Source organism: Macrosteles quadrilineatus, unplaced genomic scaffold (genome assembly GCF_028750875.1).
Source record: "Macrosteles quadrilineatus isolate MER2022 unplaced genomic scaffold, UCM_ALF_1.0 Scaffold_3__2_contigs__length_128488019, whole genome shotgun sequence".
NCBI lineage: Eukaryota > Metazoa > Arthropoda > Insecta > Hemiptera > Cicadellidae > Macrosteles > Macrosteles quadrilineatus.
The window spans coordinates 65,451,557-65,473,128 of NW_026542596.1; the positions used below are offsets into that span (position 1 = coordinate 65,451,557).

Here is a 21,572-nt window from a genome sequence, read left to right on the forward strand (position 1 = left end):
TGTATTAGTGAGAGGTACCTAATAGGACCAGGGGAATACATAAACTAACAATAGTATCAGCCAGCGTTAATTATATTAAGTAGCCACAACGGTCTTAGAGTGGCCAGTTGATGACCAGCTGTTGAAATATTAACTCCCAGATTGCAAGTTGGATATGTCAGTCTGACCCAGGCCGAGATGCAAGCTATATAGATATTAATTATATGCATTCCACTCATGAAGGGCTTTGCGAGTACAAACAATAGAATATAAATGCAAAGTATTTGTGGAAAAGTTGCATAATTAAATGGTGATTTTTTATTTATTTTGAGTACAGTAGTTAGAAAAAAGCTATAAATAGTGTGCTCATCATTCACACATTTACGAGTCCAATAGAAACAAAAATTCAAACTTACAACTTGGTTGTACACCAGAGTAGAGTATCTTGTTTTAATCAAAATGTGTTTTTTTTTTTCAAGACAAAAAAATAACAAAAATAATGTAAAATTAAAATAGTGTAAAATGATGTTATAGAAACCATTATACTATATTACTGATAGAATTTAAGTATGTCTCTAAACAGTCTAAACAAATGGATGACTTAATTTTGGTTGACTTGGCATGCCTGGCCAATAGATTTTACATCCAAGTAGGAATAAATTGGGAAACAATATTTCTTAAAAAGTGTCATACTAAGTTTTTCTCTTAGGTGGAGTCGTTCATCGGCGGTGGGATATAAAAAACGGATTTCAAAATGTGTTTTGTGCAATTGAGGTGCTATTATTTGTACGTAAAATTGCATACAGCTCACAATATTGAAAAATGACTGGTATAAAGATTAGTACCTGAGTAGTGCATGATACTCTTAAAAGCAAATCAACTGCAAATGTGTTTAATTTTCCATAACAGGGGTATTGTTTAACCCTTAGGATTATTTACATATATTCTTATGGACCAGTTCTTCAAAAAATGACTAAACTAGGGTTTAGCTACAAACATAGTGTTTGCGGTTAAACAGTTTAAAGAAAAACATAGCAGATAGCCAAATAAGAGATTTTTTCAGAAAGAGATAGAAACTAAATCCAAACCTAAAGTTAAAAATAATTCTGATAAAAATATCTAAATATGCGTAAATTCTGGTTTTAGGTCTTCAAATTTATGGATTGTAAGTAAAATGAAAACATTCATATAGCCTACAAAATGAAAATATAAATTTCCTACAAGTTTTTTTTTTTTTTGCTTGAAAAAGTTTTCACAACGTATAATTTGGATAAAGCACATATTACTATGCTGGTTTATTTTAAAACTTATGAAAATACAACATGAAGTATCTCAAAGACTACACCCAAAACTATCTCTCAACAGCCTAAGAAGATGACCTTAAACGCAAGGAAGTTGAAGTATGTCATAGTGTAAGAGATATGGCCGTGTTACACAAGATATATAAATTTGTCTCAAATGTCCGCCTATCAAAGGTAGAATACACATTGTTTTGTTGAGATCAAATGACAGTAAGGGACACCACTCGTGCAGTCTGCTCGCCTTCTTGCCCGACCAGTGTATCAACTTCTACCAGCATTTCATGCATATTTTATCACCCATGTTTTTATTTCATACCTGCTCCTGAAATGGAGCTTGATACTTATGACTGAATATGTGGAAAAACCATCGTAGCTTGTTGTGGGATCAATTTCAAACATTTTAAGATTTCCATTTATTTTGGATGCGTAATATCGTTTTAATACAAGGATTCAAAGTTTTATTACAACAAGAGACAACAGAGATTGAATTATAGACAAAGGTTATAATATTTAAAATGGCTGAACAGGAAAAGCTCTCAACTGTTCAATAGCGGTTTGAGAATAAAAACTAACAATTGCTTGTCTTTAACCCTACAAGACATAGGGATATTCATTAACTAAATCAACCCAATCTTATCAGTTTTTGGTGGACACATGCAGCAATGATATGCAAAACAGTAGATGGATGATTCAGGTGCAAGAATGAATTCAATTCTTGATGGTCATTAAATACATAAAGTTCCTGTTCTCCTTTCAGAGCACTAGAAAAAAACTTGATAAACACATTAATGTAGAGGAAGTAAAAACCATAAACAATTGGATAAAGGAGCTAAGATAGCTTATGGTTAAAATAACCTGGGCTCTCAGATTAGCGGATGGATAACATAATTAAATAAGTCCTAGATGGAGGAGACACAATACTTAGAACACTAGAGACAAAGGTGGTTTGATGAGGCTTTTCTACTTTTTTCTTATCTTCTTTTTTCATTTGCCTGCTCTAAGCATTAGTTGTTTACACATCCTGTGTTTTCCAGCATTTCCCGGTTTGTCAACTAACTCACTATGTCCAACCCTTCCCATCTATAGGGGCAATCAGATTCTGGAATGTTCTGCAACTTTTTTTACGTATTACCAATCATTGATAGGGGGAGCGAGCTGGTCTAGTGGTTAGAGCGCGGGACTCCATTTCCTGAGGTCCCGGGTTCAAATCCTGCCAAATCACCAATGGATTTTATCTAAGTGATAATGCCGTAACCCCTAGGTCTAGCCTGAAGTAATGTGAAAAACAATTCCAGGCTTGTGCCTAGCGTCCTAGGACAAAAAATTGATAGAAAATGTCTGCAATAATCCATTAAACAATAATAACACGAGTTCAATCTAAATTAACTTTACCTGTTCTTCACACATCTTCCATTCAACAGAAAGATCTATCAGACAAATTCAAAAGCGTCAATCTGTATGAAAATATTTTACAAAAAGTGAAATTATTTATGAACCATAAAGTAGTGTTTACCTTAGACAGGCACAGCCGAGTCTTGCTATACTTTCCACAGGTTGTACTACACACTCCACCATCAACAAGACAAGTTGCTTCAGCATCAAATTGCCATACTCGCTCTTGTCTGCTTCTGCAAAGAAGAAAAGAAAAATTGTCTCAATGCTCTACTTATTTGATTCATATATAGGGAAAATGTTTATGATTTTAGATCGGCCAAAACTTCTGTGCCCGCAAATGGTTTGCTGCTAGCCACACTGAAAACAGTGAAAACATAGGGGTACCAGTAAAATTGGCAGTGCTAGGGTGAGTAAGTCATGCAGGGTAGCAAGGTGAAGGCACGGATGTTTTAAAAAAGTATCTCCTCCAACCCTTTCGCTTAAACCCGACCAGTTCTGGTTGCGCACATGGAAGTTTTAGCTGATCCGTTCCTGAAATCTGTTTTGTTCGGCCTTTCTGAAATAATTCTGTTAGAGAATCTTTGTAAGAAAAGTCGCACATTGTTTTCATTTTGGTTTTACTTTACAAAAATTGACAAAATCATTAAACTACAAAACCTTTCATACACTATCTGCCATCCCACTCGTCTATTCTCCTCATATTATTCACCTCATTTATCCACTTTCCTTTAGATCTTCCTCTGGTCAACCTTTCCACTATCACTTTCACATTCCTCAGAGTTCACTTTTTAGACTTGCTTTTTCTACTCTCTCTCTCTCAAGCCAACTCTTCTGATCTTCCCATTCCAAACTCTAACAACCTTGTGTTCTCCTATTAACCAATCTGAAGGGTTTGACTAAACTTTTATTACTTTACAAAAAAAAAAAAAAAAAGATTCAACCAAAAATGAGCACTTGAATACCCAGTAAGTACTGATTCACTCACCATGTAGGTGGATGAGGTATTTGACCACCAAGTCAGTAGTTAGGCCGCAGCATTGCTTGAAGTTGCCACTGTAGATATCCCACCCCCGGAACTGTCTACTGGTCTTGCGTAGCCAGTTCTGTACCATCGGCAACAGCAGATGGTTGATGCAATACAGTCCAAACTCAAAACCTAGAGAGAAACACAATAGTTAATAGTTAGTGGATAAATTCATTGATTGCACAATTTACGTTGGAGTATATGGTAATAGAATAAATAGAAGTAAGTGCTGTTTGCTTGGGAAAACTTCCCCGAGTGAAAAAGGGAGTAGTATTTTTGATTGTGTAATTATTATACACTTATCACAAAAAGAAGCTTTTTATGTTTTTTATGCCATAAGAATATTTTTAATGTGTTTTTGTCCACCTAAACTGTACACCTTTTGGTACCTTTATTAATTGATAGCTGATAAATGGCATTTGGGTCTAAAGTCTATCTTGCTTGGGATAAAACTTGCAACCTCCAGTTTTTGAGACAAGCACTATAACAATTCAGCCACCTAGTCATAAAAACTAAAATGCAACCTCATCTTTCAGGGAAAGTATCTCTCTTAGCTACTTTTGTTACAATACTTGCTTAGGTGGTTAAGAAATTCATAGTTCATTTTAGGGTAGTTTTAGGGCACATGAATTTGTGGGTGTGACTTTGTTTGACCTGGAAGGCCTTAGGTGGAATTTCTCGCAGTGTTCTTGACATTTCCCCCCTTCTTATGGCTTCTTACTACTTATGGCAGTAAAAAGGACAACATATCACCAGTACCTACCAGGGTGTACCAGCAGTTCTCTCAGCAGTGTGAACAGAGTGTCCAGTATGTGACTCTGGTACTGAGGACAAGCAGCCACAGTGGCTCCACACAGTCCATCTAGCAGCAACACCCACACTCACAATACACCTGGATACTCACTGTCAGTCAAAGCTACAACATATCACCAGTACCTACCAGGGTGTACCAGCAGTTCTCTCAGCAGTGTGAACAGAGTGTCCAGTATGTGACTCTGGTACTGAGGACAAGCAGCCACAGTGGCTCCACACAGTCCATCTAGCAGCAACACCCACACTCACAATACACCTGGATACTCACTGTCAGTCAAAGCTACAACATATCACCAGTACCTACCAGGGTGTACCAGCAGTTCTCTCAGCAGTGTGAACAGAGTGTCCAGTATGTGACTCTGGTACTTAGGACAAGCAGCCACAGTGGCTCCACACAGTCCCTCTAGCAGCAACACCCACACTCACAACACACCTGGATACTCACTGTCAGTCAAAGCTACAACATATCACCAGTACCTACCAGGGTGTACCAGCAGTTCTCTCAGCAGTGTGAACAGAGTGTCCAGTATGTGACTCTGGTACTGAGGACATCAGGACAAGCAGCCACAGTGGCTCCACACAGTCCATCTAGCAGCAACACCCACACTCACAACACACCTGGATACTCTCTGTCAGTCAAAGCTACAACATATCACCAGTACCTACCAAGGGTGTACCAGCAGTTCTCTCAGCAGTGTGAACAGAGTGTCCAGTATGTGACTCTGGTACTGAGGACAAGCAGCCACAGTGGCTCCCCACAGTCCATCTAGCAGCAACACCCACACTCACAACACACCAGGATACTCACTGTCAGTCAAAGCTACAACATATCACCAGTACCTACCAGGGTGTACCAGCAGTTCTCTCAGCAGTGTGAACAGAGTGTCCAGTATGTGACTCTGGTACTTAGGACAAGCAGCCACAGTGGCTCCCCACAGTCCATCTAGCAGCAACACCCACACTCACAACACACCTGGATACTCACTGTCAGTCAAAGCTACAACATATCACCAGTACCTACCAGGATGTACCAGCAGTTCTCTCAGCAGTGTGAACAGAGTGTCCAGTATGTGACTCTGGTACTTAGGACAAGCAGCCACAGTGGCTCCACACAGTCCCTCTAGCAGCAACACCCACACTCACAACACACCTGGATACTCACTGTCAGTCAAAGCTACAACATATCACCAGTACCTACCAGGGTGTACCAGCAGTTCTCTCAGCAGTGTGAACAGAGTGTCCAGTATGTGACTCTGGTACTTAGGACAAGCAGCCACAGTGGCTCCACACGGTCCCTCTAGCAGCAACACCCACACTCACAACACACCTGGATACTCACTGTCAGTCAAAGCTACAACATATCACCAGTACCTACCAGGGTGTACCAGCAGTTCTCTCAGCAGTGTGAACAGAGTGTCCAGTATGTGACTCTGGTACTTAGGACAAGCAGCCACAGTGGCTCCACACAGTCCCTCTAGCAGCAACACCCACACTCACAACACACCTGGATACTCACTGTCAGTCAAAGCTACAACATATCACCAGTACCTACCAGGGTGTACCAGCAGTTCTCTCAGCAGTGTGAACAGAGTGTCCAGTATGTGACTCTGGTACTGAGGACAAGCAGCCACAGTGGCTCCACACAGTCCATCTAGCAGCAACACCCACACTCACAACACACCTGGATACTCACTGTCAGTCAAAGCTACAACATATCACCAGTACCTACCAGGGTGTACCAGCAGTTCTCTCAGCAGTGTGAACAGAGTGTCCAGTATGTGACTCTGGTACTGAGGACAAGCAGCCACAGTGGCTCCACACAGTCCATCTAGCAGCAACACCCACACTCACAACACACCTGGATACTCACTGTCAGTCAAAGCTACAACATATCACCAGTACCTACCAGGGTGTACCAGCAGTTCTCTCAGCAGTGTGAACAGAGTGTCCAGTATGTGACTCTGGTACTGAGGACATCAGGACAAGCAGCCACAGTGGCTCCACACAGTCCATCTAGCAGCAACACCCACACTCAGAACACACCTGGATACTCACTGTCAGTCAAAGCTACAACATATCACCAGTACCTACCAGGGTGTACCAGCAGTTCTCTCAGCAGTGTGAACAGAGTGTCCAGTATGTGACTCTGGTACTTAGGACAAGCAGCCACAGTGGCTCCACACAGTCCCTCTAGCAGCAACACCCACACTCACAACACACCTGGATACTCACTGTCAGTCAAAGCTACAACATATCACCAGTACCTACCAGGGTGTACCAGCAGTTCTCTCAGCAGTGTGAACAGAGTGTCCAGTATGTGACTCTGGTACTGAGGACAAGCAGCCACAGTGGCTCCACACAGTCCATCTAGCAGCAACACCCACACTCACAATACACCTGGATACTCACTGTCAGTCAAAGCTACAACATATCACCAGTACCTACCAGGGTGTACCAGCAGTTCTCTCAGCAGTGTGAACAGAGTGTCCAGTATGTGACTCTGGTACTGAGGACAAGCAGCCACAGTGGCTCCACACAGTCCATCTAGCAGCAACACCCACACTCGTAGTACTCCGCTGGGCCGGTCCATGGCACTGACGTCGTGACACTCTCCCCCCACACTCAGGGCAGAGTAGCTCAGCTCCCCCGTAGGGCCGACCTCCACCTCGGGGTCTAGCCTCATGAGCTCCATCTGGGGGATGATCGGGTCCACTCTCTGCGGCGACAGGGTCATCTGGGTCCTGCGAGTGGGGATCATTTTTTAAAGAGGGAATTGTGAATAGCTAATGTGTTGAATTGAGGATAGCAGACATAATTTTACATATTTTAACTTGAGTACGAGAGAAGGACAAGTTTCGAATGGGGTGAGATGCCTTGATTCAGAGTCTTATTTCTAATCTAGCCCCTGGTGGCACGCTATACAGATGACCCTCTATTCAGATTTTTCAGGGACTGGAGCTTAGGCCATTTGGAAACATGTGAGATTGCTTAAACTTGATGAACTCAACCCTTTATTTCCTATGATCTGATTGGGGAATTTATAGACCAACTTTATCAGACAAGATATGATAATATAATTTGATTTTATTTTTTATTAATAAGTGATCTAAGTAGCAGATTTTTTTTCAGGTCAGGCCACAAATATTGTTTTTTGGTTCTCGGCAAAAATTGGGTTTGGTAAAAATCACGTTCTTTTGGAAAGTATTGATTAAAACAAAACTAGATCTTGCACCACAATCTGTTTTGAACAACTTCTGCAACCACGACAATTTCATAAACATTGTCCTCGGTCAAAATAAAATCACGAGCTTCCTCTGAGATTGCGGAGCGCTGGTGAAAGACTTCAGCTGTGTTCCCAATAAAATAGCCAAATCTTTGGCCACAGCGGAGACTTCATTATTAACACTTTTGGTGATTGTGAGACTAGAAACTCTGCTCAAAACCCCTTAGGGAAACACTTTCCCTGTTTGATGACTTACTATGATCAGGTGTTACTTTAGCCAGGAGCTTACATCAAATTCAAAAGCCCAGTGATCAACAACAGGTACAGTTTCAAACTATCAAAATCAACTGTGATATTTCACGATTAAACATTTTAGTGTCTAGATTCACCACCCACCTGTGAGATGTGTGGAACATGGGGCAGGCAGGCATGTTGTACATGGAGCCCAGAATGCCGCTACACTGGTGCAGATACTTGAGAGCAGCCTTACACAGTTCTAGGGACTTGTCATCCTTACAGCCTTCTTCTGACAGTTCATCTGACATGTTGTCTGGAAATGTATACGGATGTCGTTTAGCAAGCATGAGTAGAAACGAGAAACCTGCATTACTAAGTACAACAGCAGTGCATGACTTCTAGAAACTGAGGTACTACAAGTAGGACCTACATAAATCAGTAATTTACATCAGCCAAATTTGTTTGAGACTCGATTCAACCACATCCACTTTAAAGGGCAAAGACTTGATATATGGGAATGGAACGTCTAGAAGGTAATACTCACCATTGCCCTTGACATGTTTGAGCAGACACAGGATGCAGTCTACAGCAGCGTTTGAGAACACCAGCGTGTTGTTTGTGTCTAGGAACACTCTGAACACATCCAGTAGAGAGCCGAGATGACTGCTGCTGACTACACGCAGCGCACCAAACAGTGGCCTCCAGCCTGATCTGATCTCGTTCTGGTTGGCCTCCACAAACTCACAGATGCAGCTTACAATCTGCCATTAGTAACATTATGTTTTTAGGAAAATCCAAGTTGGGTTTTTTTAAATGTAGAATTCAGGAGGCTTACGTGAGAAAACTAACAGTCCATGGGATAACAGATTCACAGTAAAAAAGTCATAAAAAAACTTGATATTTCATCCAAGTATAGGGATTCTTCAAAGATTTTAGATTAGAGTGAAGAGAAGCATTATTTTAGGATGGTCTGGAAGGTGTAACTGTGGAATATTAAAAATGAGGTAAGTAATAAATTGTGTGGTGTAAAAGTTTTGAGTTACTTGTGCGAGTATTAACTCTTTTATTTTTTGCCTGCCATCCCAACAATGGTCCTAAAACTTAAGCTGTAGTGCCCTGTAGACAAAATTAATTTCTATATTCATTTATCTAAAACATTCAACCAAGCAGTCTAACGAAACCTTTTGACTGACTATTTGAAACGTTCCAGCCACTGAACGTTCGGTTTCAGAAACTCCATGGTATTACATTTCTTAGTGTCGGTTTCTAATGAACAAAACATGTAATATACATCATATACAAGTGGTTCATTTACATTTTCCTGAAAACTAGAAAACAGTTCATTACGACGACACTGACCTGGTCCTGAACATCAGCATCACACAGCTCTAGGCAGAGGAGATTCTCAAATGGTTTGAAGAGAGCTTCATTGAAGTGGAAGTACGGAAGCTCATTCTGCTCATTCAGAAGAGCTGTGACTGTGTCATGTATAGAAGACACTGCGATCTTGGATATCACTCTCTCCTTGTGACAGGCGGCCTGGAGAAAAAGAAAAACTAAGTTATATGATAAGGAATGAACACATAATAGGAACATTAAAAATACAGTCTAAATAAAATTTATACCAAGAGACTTTGAGGCAAAATCATCAGAGATTCCAAGAGATCCAAGAGGAAAAAAGAGATGTTGTAAGATATCGTAGGAGGCATGAGTTGAACAGTGATATACAAATTGGCATTGACTAGTTTTTGGATGGAGGAAAACTTTATTGACAATATTAAATCTGACCTGGGTAAAACAAGACTTTGATCCATGGATGTGGAATATCCTGTACCTATAATCTTTTACTATTTTCTTTTGTCTTGCTTTGTTTCTTTATTGGTTTATTATTGATTTTTATTTCTCAAAGGGATGGTTTGTGAACAATTTGAATACTGCTTTGAGTCTCAAAACTAAAAACTAATTGACACCCAAATGCTATTAAATATTACATTACTTCTTTAATGAAACAGGTTATGTTTGAGGAAAAAGCATTTAGCTTGGATTAAAGGAGCTAGCTTGGGTTATTTAATGAAACAAAGACTATATATACTAAACTGCTGGTTATTATAGAGAAGAGAATAAAACTAATTTAGTCTTCACTATACTTGGTAGGTTCTGACAACGTGCAGCACAGAGTGAAATTGTATGAAGTGAGGACTACTTATAGACCTCTGTTGTTAGTGAAAAATGAATTTTTCAAACCACATCTTTATAAACTCACTGCCACCTTTGGTTTTTTGCTCATTTCTCAGAAAAAGTGTATGATTGTAAAATAAAGGATCTCGTTGAACATAAATTTAAGTTATAAGCAAAAAAATGACAGTAACATTTATTTATTTATTTATTTTATTTATTAAACATCATCACATTACATCAATTCTCTTGACAGGTGATTTGTCACAAAGTCTAATACTAATACTATACTACATTTTAAAATAAAATAGCTTACAAAAGAAATAAAGCATATAATAAGCTACAAACCTATGGGAGAAGCAATATCTTTCAAATATACTCATTTTCCAGATATTCCTCTAACGAGTAAAATGCCCTCTCCAAAAGGAAATTTTTTAAAGATAGTTTAAATTTAGAGAATGAGGCAATGTTTTTAATCCCAGCGGGTAATTTATTGTAAATTTTTGGTCCCATATACTGAGGGGATAAATGAAAGATTTTAAGCCTATGTTGAACTGGTTTTATAATATTTTTGAATCTTGTGTTATGTGGATGAGATTGTTGACAGTCCATGAATGTGCCGAAATCACTTTTAACCATTAATGCCAATTTGTAAATATAAGAGCTAAAAAAAGTTAAAATTTTAAAATTAATAAATAAATCTTTACAATGTGTTCTACGGGAGACTCTGGCCATTAATCTTACAGCTCTTTTTTGGAGAATAAATATTTTTTTGGCCTGGCTTGATGAGCCCCATACAGTAATTCCATAATTCATAATCGATGAAAAATATGCGTGATATTTGTGTTTCTAGATTAGTAGTATCCCGAATTATTGTGAGAACAAATGTTGCTGAGCGTAATCTTTTTGATAGGTTTTTAATGTGTTTTTGCCAATTTAGTTGTGAATCAATTTCTATTCCCAAATAATTTATTGACTGTTGTGAATGAATTGTAGTTAAGTTTGTATTTACAATTATTTCTTGGTTAATATTGGATGCAGAAAACTGAATTAGTTGAGTTTTTGCCACATTCATGGACAGGCCATTTACTGCAAACCAATCCCCAAGGAGTTGAAATTCCTTAGTTATTGAGGCTTGAATGAACTCATTGTTTTGTCCTGTGCATATTAAAGCGGTATCATCTGCGTATTGAAAGGTGGACATCTTAGTAGCATTGCATAGATCATTAACATAAATAATAAATAAACAAGGGCCGAGAATGGAGCCCTGAGGAACTCCATTGGGGTTAATGTTCCACTCTGATTTATAATTTCTCTGCATTTTTTGTAAAATAAGTCTTTGTTTTCGGGTCTTTAAATATGATATGAACCATTTTAATTCAGTATTTTTTATTCCATGCATACTTAATTTTTCTATGAGTATCTCATGATTCACACAGTCAAAAGCCTTGGATAGGTCACATAGCACACCCACAGTCTTCTGCGATCCATCCAAGGCTTCCGCAATGTAGTTAATCATTTTTGTTATGGATTTTTCAGTACCGAGTTCTGGGCGGAAACCAAACTGTGAAGGATTTATTAAATTATTGCTTTCTAAATATTCTGTTAGTTGAATCTTTACAATTTTTTCAAAAATCTTTGAAAAACAAGGCAGAAGGGCGATGGGGCGGTAGTTAGAGGGATCGTTGACATCGCCCTCTTTGAACAGAGGTTTAATCTCAGCCAACTTTAGCTTATCAGGAAAAACCCCCCCCTCAAGGGACTGATTCACTATTTGGCATAATGGATGTTCTATAAATTTAAAAACTCTTTTAATGACAAAAAGAGGAATTTCATCCCAACCTGAGGACTTAGTGTTACTGAGAGATGTAACAACTTTTCTTAACTCGTCAATTGAAACATTTCTAAATTTAAATGTTAATTTGGAACGTGGATGATTTTCGATTAGTAACTGAGTGGCTTTTAATTTATCTGTTGATTTGTTGGCATACTGAGAAACATTAATAAAAAAGTTATTGAATTTATTTGCTACCAATACTGCACAATTTTGTATATCCCTTTCATGTTTGAATTTAACCTCAACTGGAGTATCAGATATTTGTTTATTAAGTCCTGTTTCATTTTTCACTACTACCCAAGATGCTTTACTTTTATTCTTAGATTTTTTAATAAAATCGTCATTAGCATTGTTCACCACAAGCTAACTGATGACATGTTTCTCATCCGATTGAACAAAGAGAAATGACATTGGTGAGTAATGTAATAAAAAAATTAAATTAAAAATTAATTACAAATAAAGATAAGGCGGAACAAGTAGCGACATAGTGCAAGCAGTGGCAATGATGAGTCCAGAACAAGAGTAAAAAGGATTCTACTGTCGCACGATTTAAAATATTTTCTGTTGCTTGCGCCCCCAATAAAAAAATTACTCTTGCGCCCCCAGGGCCGGACCCATTTATTAATGCGGTACTGTACATCATGCCAAAATAAAACATAAACCAAGTCAAGACAATGTACAAACCTCCATCAGGTGAGGTCCTACCATGGACCAGACTCTCATGATGTGAACCAACGGTCTGCCACTACGCACAGTCTTCAACATGACTTGCCCCACTCGTGTGAGCAGCAGGGAGGTGTCTGCATCGTGAGGGGCCCACGGCCGAGGCAGCCGCACTGGGGCCCACCACTTGCGGGGCCCCTGGGGCCCTACACGGGCTAGAGGGTGGCGGGAGAACAGTTGGCCTTGGGATGCCTTACACAACGCCTGCATGAAGCTCGTCAGGGCCTGCAGATTCAGCTTTAGTGCTGCTTCTTCAAACAGTCTGAAAACGAGTGAATTGTTCTAATTGATTAATGTCAAGATTGAGGATAACAAAGGATTTTCCTAAGGTAGTATTTGTGTGTTTTACATCCAAAAGTTTTAAAAACAAAATTCTCATTTTATTTTACAGTAGAGTCTTGATTATCCAACTTTAAAGGGCCGTAACAATGTTGGCTTATTGAAAAGGGTCGTCCATTAAAACTCCTAACTTACACTTTGAATCTATCATCACAGATAGAAATACAACTGACAAAGGAATAACACCACAGCTGTTAATCTAAAATGTAAGATGTATGTATTAAAGCGATGTGACACAAAATTCTAGGGGGGGGAATAAACTGGTATTCACCAAAGTCAGGCTAGGCCTACCCCTAGAACCGGCCACACTCAAATTTCTTCCTTGCAGTGCTCAGAAGGAGCCGAGAAAACTCCAGGGGTCTATACGAAGTTGTCACAGCTTTGACTGATCAATCTATTTAAATTTAATCGAAGGCTCAGGGCTCTAGAAGCGCTCAGGAAATCCTGCAGACGCTCAGATGGAGCTATGTCATCCCAGCCTTCGTTAAAGTGTTTTGGTAAATTTTGCCTAACTTTTAGAATGACTCTGTAGGGCCGACGAGTACTCAATCTTAGGCCAATGCGACTAAATACTCGTATTAAGCTTTAAAATAATAAACTAAAGACTATAGTGAAATAAATAAAAGTGCGATGATTGGATAAACAAAATCTAGAATAAAAATCCCTACAGAGTCGTCAGAGCCTAATGATTAACCTAATTTAGCTAACCTTCGGTAAACGAATTATCAATGATCGTCAGATCGTGCAAGCGTTGATAACGGGCGAATGTAACGACGAAGTTACTTCGAAGACGGCATACGAACGAATAATAATGTCTTGGAGTAAAATCCTTCGTTCCTGCCCGCTCGAGGCTTACACACTCAAGCGGCGAACTTAAGTACTACTAGACAACAGCTGATCGCAAATTTACTTGTTGAGCTGGTCTAGTTTTCGTCTGTCGTCTGTCAACAAACAAACACCAGTTTGGGATTATGTTGTCGTCAGCGTTAAATACTCGTAAAATCGGTCGGTTTGACTTTATTTGGTGAAATGGATTAATGATAAATATATCATGTGAGTGTGTGTATGTGCTTCACTGTGATTAAAAATTGGCCTATGTTCTTTGGCCCATAGCCCAAGCTATGGCCAACACATAGGCCTAGAAGTAGGCTATTGTGGATAAAAATCGGGTAAGTTCTGGTGTTCATTTCTTCGTAGTACGTTTTTACCTCCCTTTAAATTTGGTACCTTACAGCGATGCTAGTCCACTCAGCCACTCTTCTTGGTTTACAACACCATAGCCAGGACGAGAGGGGGAGCAGAAAGCTATGTAGGTATGAGGAATTGACTAACCAAGTATATAGAGTGCTAAAAGCTAAAACAATATAAAGTTGTCTCTTGCTTGTACAGTCACACCACACGGAGAAACAGCATACAATCTCATGGTACTCGATTGTCCACAGGGAGGTTCAAATAGCAGTGCAGGATCGGACCAAAGGTCGGATAATTAAGACTAATCTAATCTCACGATTGATCCAAAGCAAACTTATCCCATGTTATGATTTGTTATTGGCACAGCTTTGCTAAATTAACTGCTCTTTCATTCATTGGCTATAACATAGATAAAACATACTTCCTTAGTAGATTTCCCATCGTTATGGAACAGCTGAAGCCAATTTTACTGTTAATTCTGTCCGGTGTACTGTAAAGTCGTGTTTTGTTTACAGTTCTTTTCTTGCTATTTCAGTAACTTAAAACCTCGTTTAACCAAATAAAACTATCTAATCATAAACAATAACTTGTCCACTAGCTATATAACCAAACAGTGAGGCATAAATCATGGGAAACCAACCCTAAAATAATAGAAACAAATTGTAAACAAAACTCATAATCTACAGTACACCGGACAGAACTAACAATAAAATTGGCTTCAGCTGTTCCATAAGGATGGGAAACCTACTAAGGGAGTATGTTTTATCTATGGCTATACCTAATAATGTAAACTTTTTTTATATCTATACTTATTTAATACGCAAGCAGGTTTTTTGTGAAAATTACTCCTCCGAAACTACTGAACCGATTGGCATGTTTTTGGTGTCGTTGGAAAGAGCGTAACGTGAAGTTGTGCAGGAAACTTTCTTTTTAGGGAAATAATTAGAGAGTGAGGCCCTGGTGCCCTTTAAAGTTTTGTATTTCTCCATTAGATTAACATGGGAAACAAAAATTTTTATGCAACTCTAGCTGTTGGCAGAAATTAAATGTGAAAAGAAGAACATACGTTAATGTTGAACAGTCAATTAGTTTGCTAATTTAACAGTTTGCTACAAACATTAACTGACTTGGTTGAAATGAAATACATATATACTATTTGAATTTAGGTTGGCGTAAATATTACAATGGAAAAAAACCAGAGAACCTGAATAAATTGATATATTCTGTTATGTACATCTTGAATATTTCCATAATCGTATGGTCGAATCTTTTAATAATATCAGAAATTATGACCGTTATTCTTTTTAAATTACGCCTCTAATACTTAGAAATTGCTCGAATTCGAGCAACAGGGACACTAGTAAGATTCTAATTCTTTTCCGGTAATTTCAGCAAAGCGTGATTTACTTATTACTCACGCATGCTTGCAACATCTAACATCTACAAAAATAAAGAACAAAAAGGCAAAGATATTGAAAAAATAGGTTTAGAAGTAGGCATTATTTAATTTACTTACTTGTCCACAGCCTGAGAGAGGACACATATGATCCTGGCTGCATAGTCCTGACTGAGAATGCCATGAGATGTGCTGTCTACCTTGCTCTCACAAATCAGCTCTGCTACAGTTTGTGTGGTGATTGCTGTGTTGCTGGTAGCCAAGAAACTATATACATCTACCCTGCAACGTTATACAACTCATCAAACATTTGTGCATCCGCTACGAATAAAATAATTGCCATGAAATAGTTTCCACGTTTGTGTTATGTTGTGTTTTATGGGTAATCTTTGTTTACCTGTCGGCCGTTCTCTCCTGTTTAATGACAGCCTGAAGATAACTCCAAATTTGTTGCTGAAACTACCAGTTGTTGTACAAACTTAAAAACTGTTGATTAAGTTTGTGCCATAATAATATTATTCGGGCCTTCAGGGGCTAAAAACTATAATGAAGGAACAATAATATATTGCTACAGCTACAGCTCATGCTAGCTCATGTAAGCTGGCATTTGGGCCTTGCGCCGGCAGTGTAGGCGGAGGGAAGGTGGAGGTAATGAAAAGACCGGACTGCAAACATTTCCGCTGACTCACGGACTTGAGCGCCTTCAGGTGGGTCGCAAGGACATAAAACACAAACCGTGTGATGTCACTTAATGTTTTTGAACTAGGCTAGTAGCGATCGGTCAAGTGCCAGCTTACATGTCAAATGAGCTGTACAAAAAACAAGAATAAAAGTTAAAAGCTAGAAACAAGTTGAACCCATAGAAAAGGCATCTTACTAGTTACTCCTATGGTCATTTGTATGTAGGAAGGTATTTGGCTTCACTAACTAACTTCCCCTACTTCATTCAGTCCTCTGTGTCTTCTTCAGTGGCAGGGATATCGCTTGATGGTATCCTTATATTGCAAAGGCAATTATTATGCTCTAATAACCTACCTTGTGGATAGGACTTTGAGAGGTTGGAGACAGACAAAGGAAGTTGAGCAGAAGGTAATCAACATGCCCCTTAAAAACACCATGTCATAGATCACCAGCCAAATGCCTAGGAATAGGGTCGGATTCTAATGAAAAAGACCCACCTTAGTACAAATGATTTGAAATTTAGGACATGGAACGGTCAAGGCTTGGCTCTGACTGGTGCAATAGATAGCTAAGGCACTTAAGGGTAAATGCATAAACATCTTGTAGCTCTTCAAGATGCAATATGGAATTTGACTGAAAGAAGATTCATTATAAGGGTTTCATAAAGTTAAAATGAATTGACCAGTATCCAACGATGCTGTCATCTAATGAAAAACAAGATTCTACAGCCAATCACACAGATTCCATAACAATTGAAATTGAGGTTTTTTTATAAGGATTACTGTTTTTTTTTTTTTTTTTTTTTACTTTAGCCTTGTTTCTTACCTTCTAATCTAAACTAAACTACACTCCTTAAGATTTTATATCACCAAAAAGAGCACGAGCTAGAAAATATTTATTTTTTGTAATTTAAGAAAAACTAATACATTAACTGGTCAACGACCATTTATCTCCGAACAAAAAGCGAATCTGTTTCCTCTGCCCAATATTTTTGGCATTTTGTGTTATACCAAACTAAACTAACACTGATGTAAAATATAGGAATTGTTTACTAACATACTACAGCTAAACAGAGAGTTTATAACTAAAACAAGGAAAACCATGGTAAGATCTCACCACACTTCATCGTCGTCGTCCGGAGTGAAGCTGAACTGGAGTCTGTCTGCGGCAGACATCTTGTCTAGGCTGGAAGTGGAGGGAGGCTTGGGATTAGAGGTCATCTTGGTCATAGAGAGGCCAGCGGGCTGACTGGACTGGGAGAAGAATCTGTGTTCCAACTGACTAATATGGAGGCAGCATCTGGAACATAAGACAAATCATTGACAACATGCTGCAGGTAATCCTGTATTCTACCAAAAACAGTAATCGATAGCTGATGACTCTGTCGGTGTCTTTCAACAAAAGGTTCATTTCCATATCAATTCTTAAACAGGCAACAACTTTCATATGGGAATGAGATGAATACCATCAGTTAGTCAAAGATACAAAAGAAGCAGTTCATTTAAAGAGAGGTAAGGCTATTAATCACCAGGATCATTACACAAGAAGTAAGTGGAATGTAACAAAAATAGCACTCTAAGAGTTACAAAGGACTATCACCTGAACACATGCTTCCAGCAGTCCGATGCGTGACTGCCGAGCTCCAGACCTCGGGACAGTATAACGTCCATGCTGAGAGCGTGAGAGGCGTGCAGCTTCTTTTGTCTCTGCAAGAGAGCCAAAGCTAGTGGAGAACTCTGCTGGGGAAACAGCGTAACATCACCATCGTCAGGACATGAGGCGGACGCCAGTAGAGAGAATATCCCTCCACACCTGCTCTGCATTCCTGTTAAAAGCCACAACTGTTTGAGCAACTGTTTGCCAGTAATGTAATATTTACTCTTAGATATGTACATAATGGTAAAATTGATTCAACATTCCCCATTACTGACCGAGAACGTTACTGAGAGTTGCCGCACGCTGCAACGCATCGAGGCTGCAGACAACTGCGTCCCTACGCAGCGCATCTTTGGCTGCCTCATTGCTGAGCAGCAGCATCGCAGACACCTTGCGAGAGCCCTTGGTGGACAGGGACGGCTCCTTCAGCGGTGCAGACAACACAGTCAACATCGAGTCCCAACTGCACGTAAGAACTCGTCGACACAACTTCACACCTGAACAAATGTGTTACATACAGATATAAGATACTCGTGCAAGAGAACTTAAGTCTAAGAGTACTACAATACAAAAGGAATGGATTAATGTGCATACAAGGTCTAGTTAGAAAATCAAAAGTGAACTATTTCAAGGCTTGTAAAAAAACTTAACTTATACTTTTTATTATTTTTTCCATTCATTTTCAATTGAAACCACAAGTTGTATTGTGGAATCTCTCTATCAGTGTCTATGTAACTGTTTCCTTCATTATATTGAGTTTTAGCCTCCTGATCAGATTTAAATACTAAATAATGGTGTAAATACCTGCATCTATGTGATCAATGTGTTGCTAAAATGCAACCAGTTTAGACTCACAAAGGAGTCATCGTCGGGCCAGTACAGACATAACCCCCGCCCGATCACGTCGTGTCCCGTTACTGCTATAGTATTATCTTTCGTTTTTAACCTTAAATGTTCGTTTCTATGTTCGTGTACGTGTGCGTGTTAAATGTATTTATTTATTACGAATTGACGACCTTCAAATGAAGCAAGAAGACATCTGTACTGGCTCGACGATGACTCCTTTGTGAGTCGAAACTGGTTGCATTTTAACAACACATTGATCACATAGATGCAGGTATTTACACCATTATTTAGTAACTGTTTCCGTTCTTTTAGCATGAATTATAGATTTGTCAAAAGATGGTTTCCTGTAAAGCGTGTGTTTTACAAACTCAATCACTCAAGCTTCAATAGTCTACTTTGGACATAGATGCTTACCATCTAGTTTAACCTTTTTTTGTAATTAATTTGCAAGATGGCATCTTTGGGTATTCAAATGTTTAGATATATGTACAATTACACCCACATTGGTGGACTCACCTGCCTCAACCTCTGGGCTGACCTCCACTCTCGTTGTTGCTCTCTCTAGCTTCTGGAAGTCTGATAGCATTTGTCCACCTTGCTGACTGCTGCCTAGGCCGTCCAGGTCTGTAACATGTCAAGATAACTCTTAGCCTTTGGCATAATCACAGCAGAAAAAGTTGGTCTATGGCAACCAGATTGAGAGAAAAGGAACTATTCATATTGCATCTGTGGAGGTTTATGGTTGAGAAGTAAAAATAGTTTCAGGCTATAAAACCCTAGACTAAAGGATACCAACCAAGGTCTATTGTGTTTTAACCATTTATTTACAAACCTTTTTTCCCAACAGTGTCACAGTTGGACGTCAGTTCATTGTTCTTGAAGACCAGAACTGGTTATTTTTTATAGCTACTTCCCCACTAATTCTTTCACTCAGTTGGAATGTTAAAGGTCGTGTAATACAGACAACGAAACTGTGTATGACCTCTTGCGCCACTAAATTCTGCTAGAGTTCAGATCTGTGTTTTGTTTTCTGTTATTATTTTGTGTACTTTTTTTAGGCTAGTAACTGTTTCAGGTATATTTACCTCATTAATATAAACTGTATGTATATATACATACATACACTTGTTGCCAAAGTATTCCTTATCAAGAAATGAGTCACTCATATACTATGAGTCATCTCAAGTTTTAAAATCAAAATCACCTGTGGAGGGATAAAAATTCTCACCAGTGAAAAAGTGAGTATAGTGTGGGATCTGAATTAAATTGAAAACTAAAGAGGAAAGGTTTTGGGAACAACAAAAGCAAAACTAAAACAATGTGCAGAGGCTTTGAGGATGACAGAAGCAAAACAAAAACAAAAGTGGAGAGATTTTGCAGATTATAAAAGTAAAAGAACAAAGTGAAGAGGCTTTTTTGCAGATCAATCAATCAATCTTTATTTGCCATAAGGATACATTACATATCATTGACAAAGTCGATTTGCAGTTTACAGTGTGTTTGCAGATGATAGAAGCAAAACAAAAAAAACAAGTGGAGTCTTTACAGATAACAAAAGCAAACCAAAAACAAAGTGAATGTTGTGGATGACAAAAGCAAAACAATATGGATAAGCGGAACAGAAAGTGACAACCAGACTATAAGATCAACCTGTTAACAAGTTTATAAGCGCCGGAGTGTCGGAACTCTCTGGACTGTAGTTCTGTAGAGGAGAGACAGTGAGTACCAGCTGATACAACTCTGACAGCCATGTAGCACTAAGGTAGACCAACACTCCGCTGTCATGGACTTCTTGTACAAACTCCATCTAGCAAGGCACATGCGATTAGGCTGGTTAACTCAGGTCAGGCTTTACTTATGTTAGTTTTTAAAATTGTTATACACACTCAAAACTTTAATTAGTAGTGGTGTACTGAATTTCATCAACTCTCTCTCCCTTAGGCTGGTTAGGTTAGGTTAGGTTGGGTTAGGATTAACTTGATGTTAATGTCAAACAAGGTTTGCACTAAAATTGGCATAATTTAAACAGTGGCGTAACGAACTTCAACAACTCCCAATTCAACACAAAACAGGCTTTTGTCTCTTTTTTGTGTCTGATCGGTAAACAATTACAAAATTATAGATTCTTGTTTTTGTTAAGCAAGTTATCAGTTAAACTTAAACTAAACCGAAATGCTAGAAAAAATTAACAGGTTACAACTCAAAAATACTCAACAACAACATTGTTAAGCTTTCGGAGACACTCCACGAGGAAACGGTAAAAACAAGGATCCTATTTAATCCTTTCCAAGGTGTAGGCATGCAGAAGATTGTTTAGGAGGGTGGGAGAGGGAGCTCCATCCCTTATTAGGTTAGGTTAGAGGCCTCACCAACCACCATTTGGGCTACATCCATCCCCAGCTTACAATGGCAAAGGGTAAGTTATTCCACTGTGCATTAGCTTAAGCATTATAATGTGAGAAGGCACATAGAAGTAAGATACAAAGGATACATTCAATGGTACACAGTCCCTCGTGTCTAGTACATATTCCCTTCCGTTCTCTTCCCCCACGCCATCACGTACTACAGTTCTCACACTGTAGGAAGAGCCTGTGCGCTACAAATGCTGTTGTAAACAATAGCTGTTGGGCTCTTCCTTGCTCGGTACTAGTATATTTCCACCCCACCATTCCAGAGCTAAAAGCGCACGGTTGTTCTATAAGCATGTTTCCTCTTCATCTTACTTCTTTGTGGAGGAGGTAAATATGAGAAAACCC

The 21,572-nt window shown here is 38.9% G+C and overlaps 1 protein-coding gene across 1 annotated transcript in view; it reads right to left on the bottom strand.

The window, feature by feature from the left end:
- Window positions 1-21,572, bottom strand: part of LOC128989700 (brefeldin A-inhibited guanine nucleotide-exchange protein 3-like) — a 53,438-nt gene that overhangs the window by 9,248 nt on the left and 22,618 nt on the right. The window contains exons 16-28 of the mRNA XM_054411701.1: window positions 20,467-20,623; window positions 19,333-19,440; window positions 18,246-18,467; window positions 17,914-18,139; window positions 17,431-17,613; window positions 15,754-15,915; window positions 12,669-12,969; window positions 9,332-9,511; window positions 8,517-8,733; window positions 8,132-8,285; window positions 6,958-7,253; window positions 3,661-3,831; window positions 2,794-2,908 (exon numbers count right to left, since the gene is read on the bottom strand). Of these exons, the coding sequence (XP_054267676.1) occupies window positions 2,794-2,908; window positions 3,661-3,831; window positions 6,958-7,253; window positions 8,132-8,285; window positions 8,517-8,733; window positions 9,332-9,511; window positions 12,669-12,969; window positions 15,754-15,915; window positions 17,431-17,613; window positions 17,914-18,139; window positions 18,246-18,467; window positions 19,333-19,440; window positions 20,467-20,623 (2,492 nt within the window). The remainder of the gene's footprint in view (window positions 1-2,793; window positions 2,909-3,660; window positions 3,832-6,957; window positions 7,254-8,131; window positions 8,286-8,516; window positions 8,734-9,331; window positions 9,512-12,668; window positions 12,970-15,753; window positions 15,916-17,430; window positions 17,614-17,913; window positions 18,140-18,245; window positions 18,468-19,332; window positions 19,441-20,466; window positions 20,624-21,572) is intronic.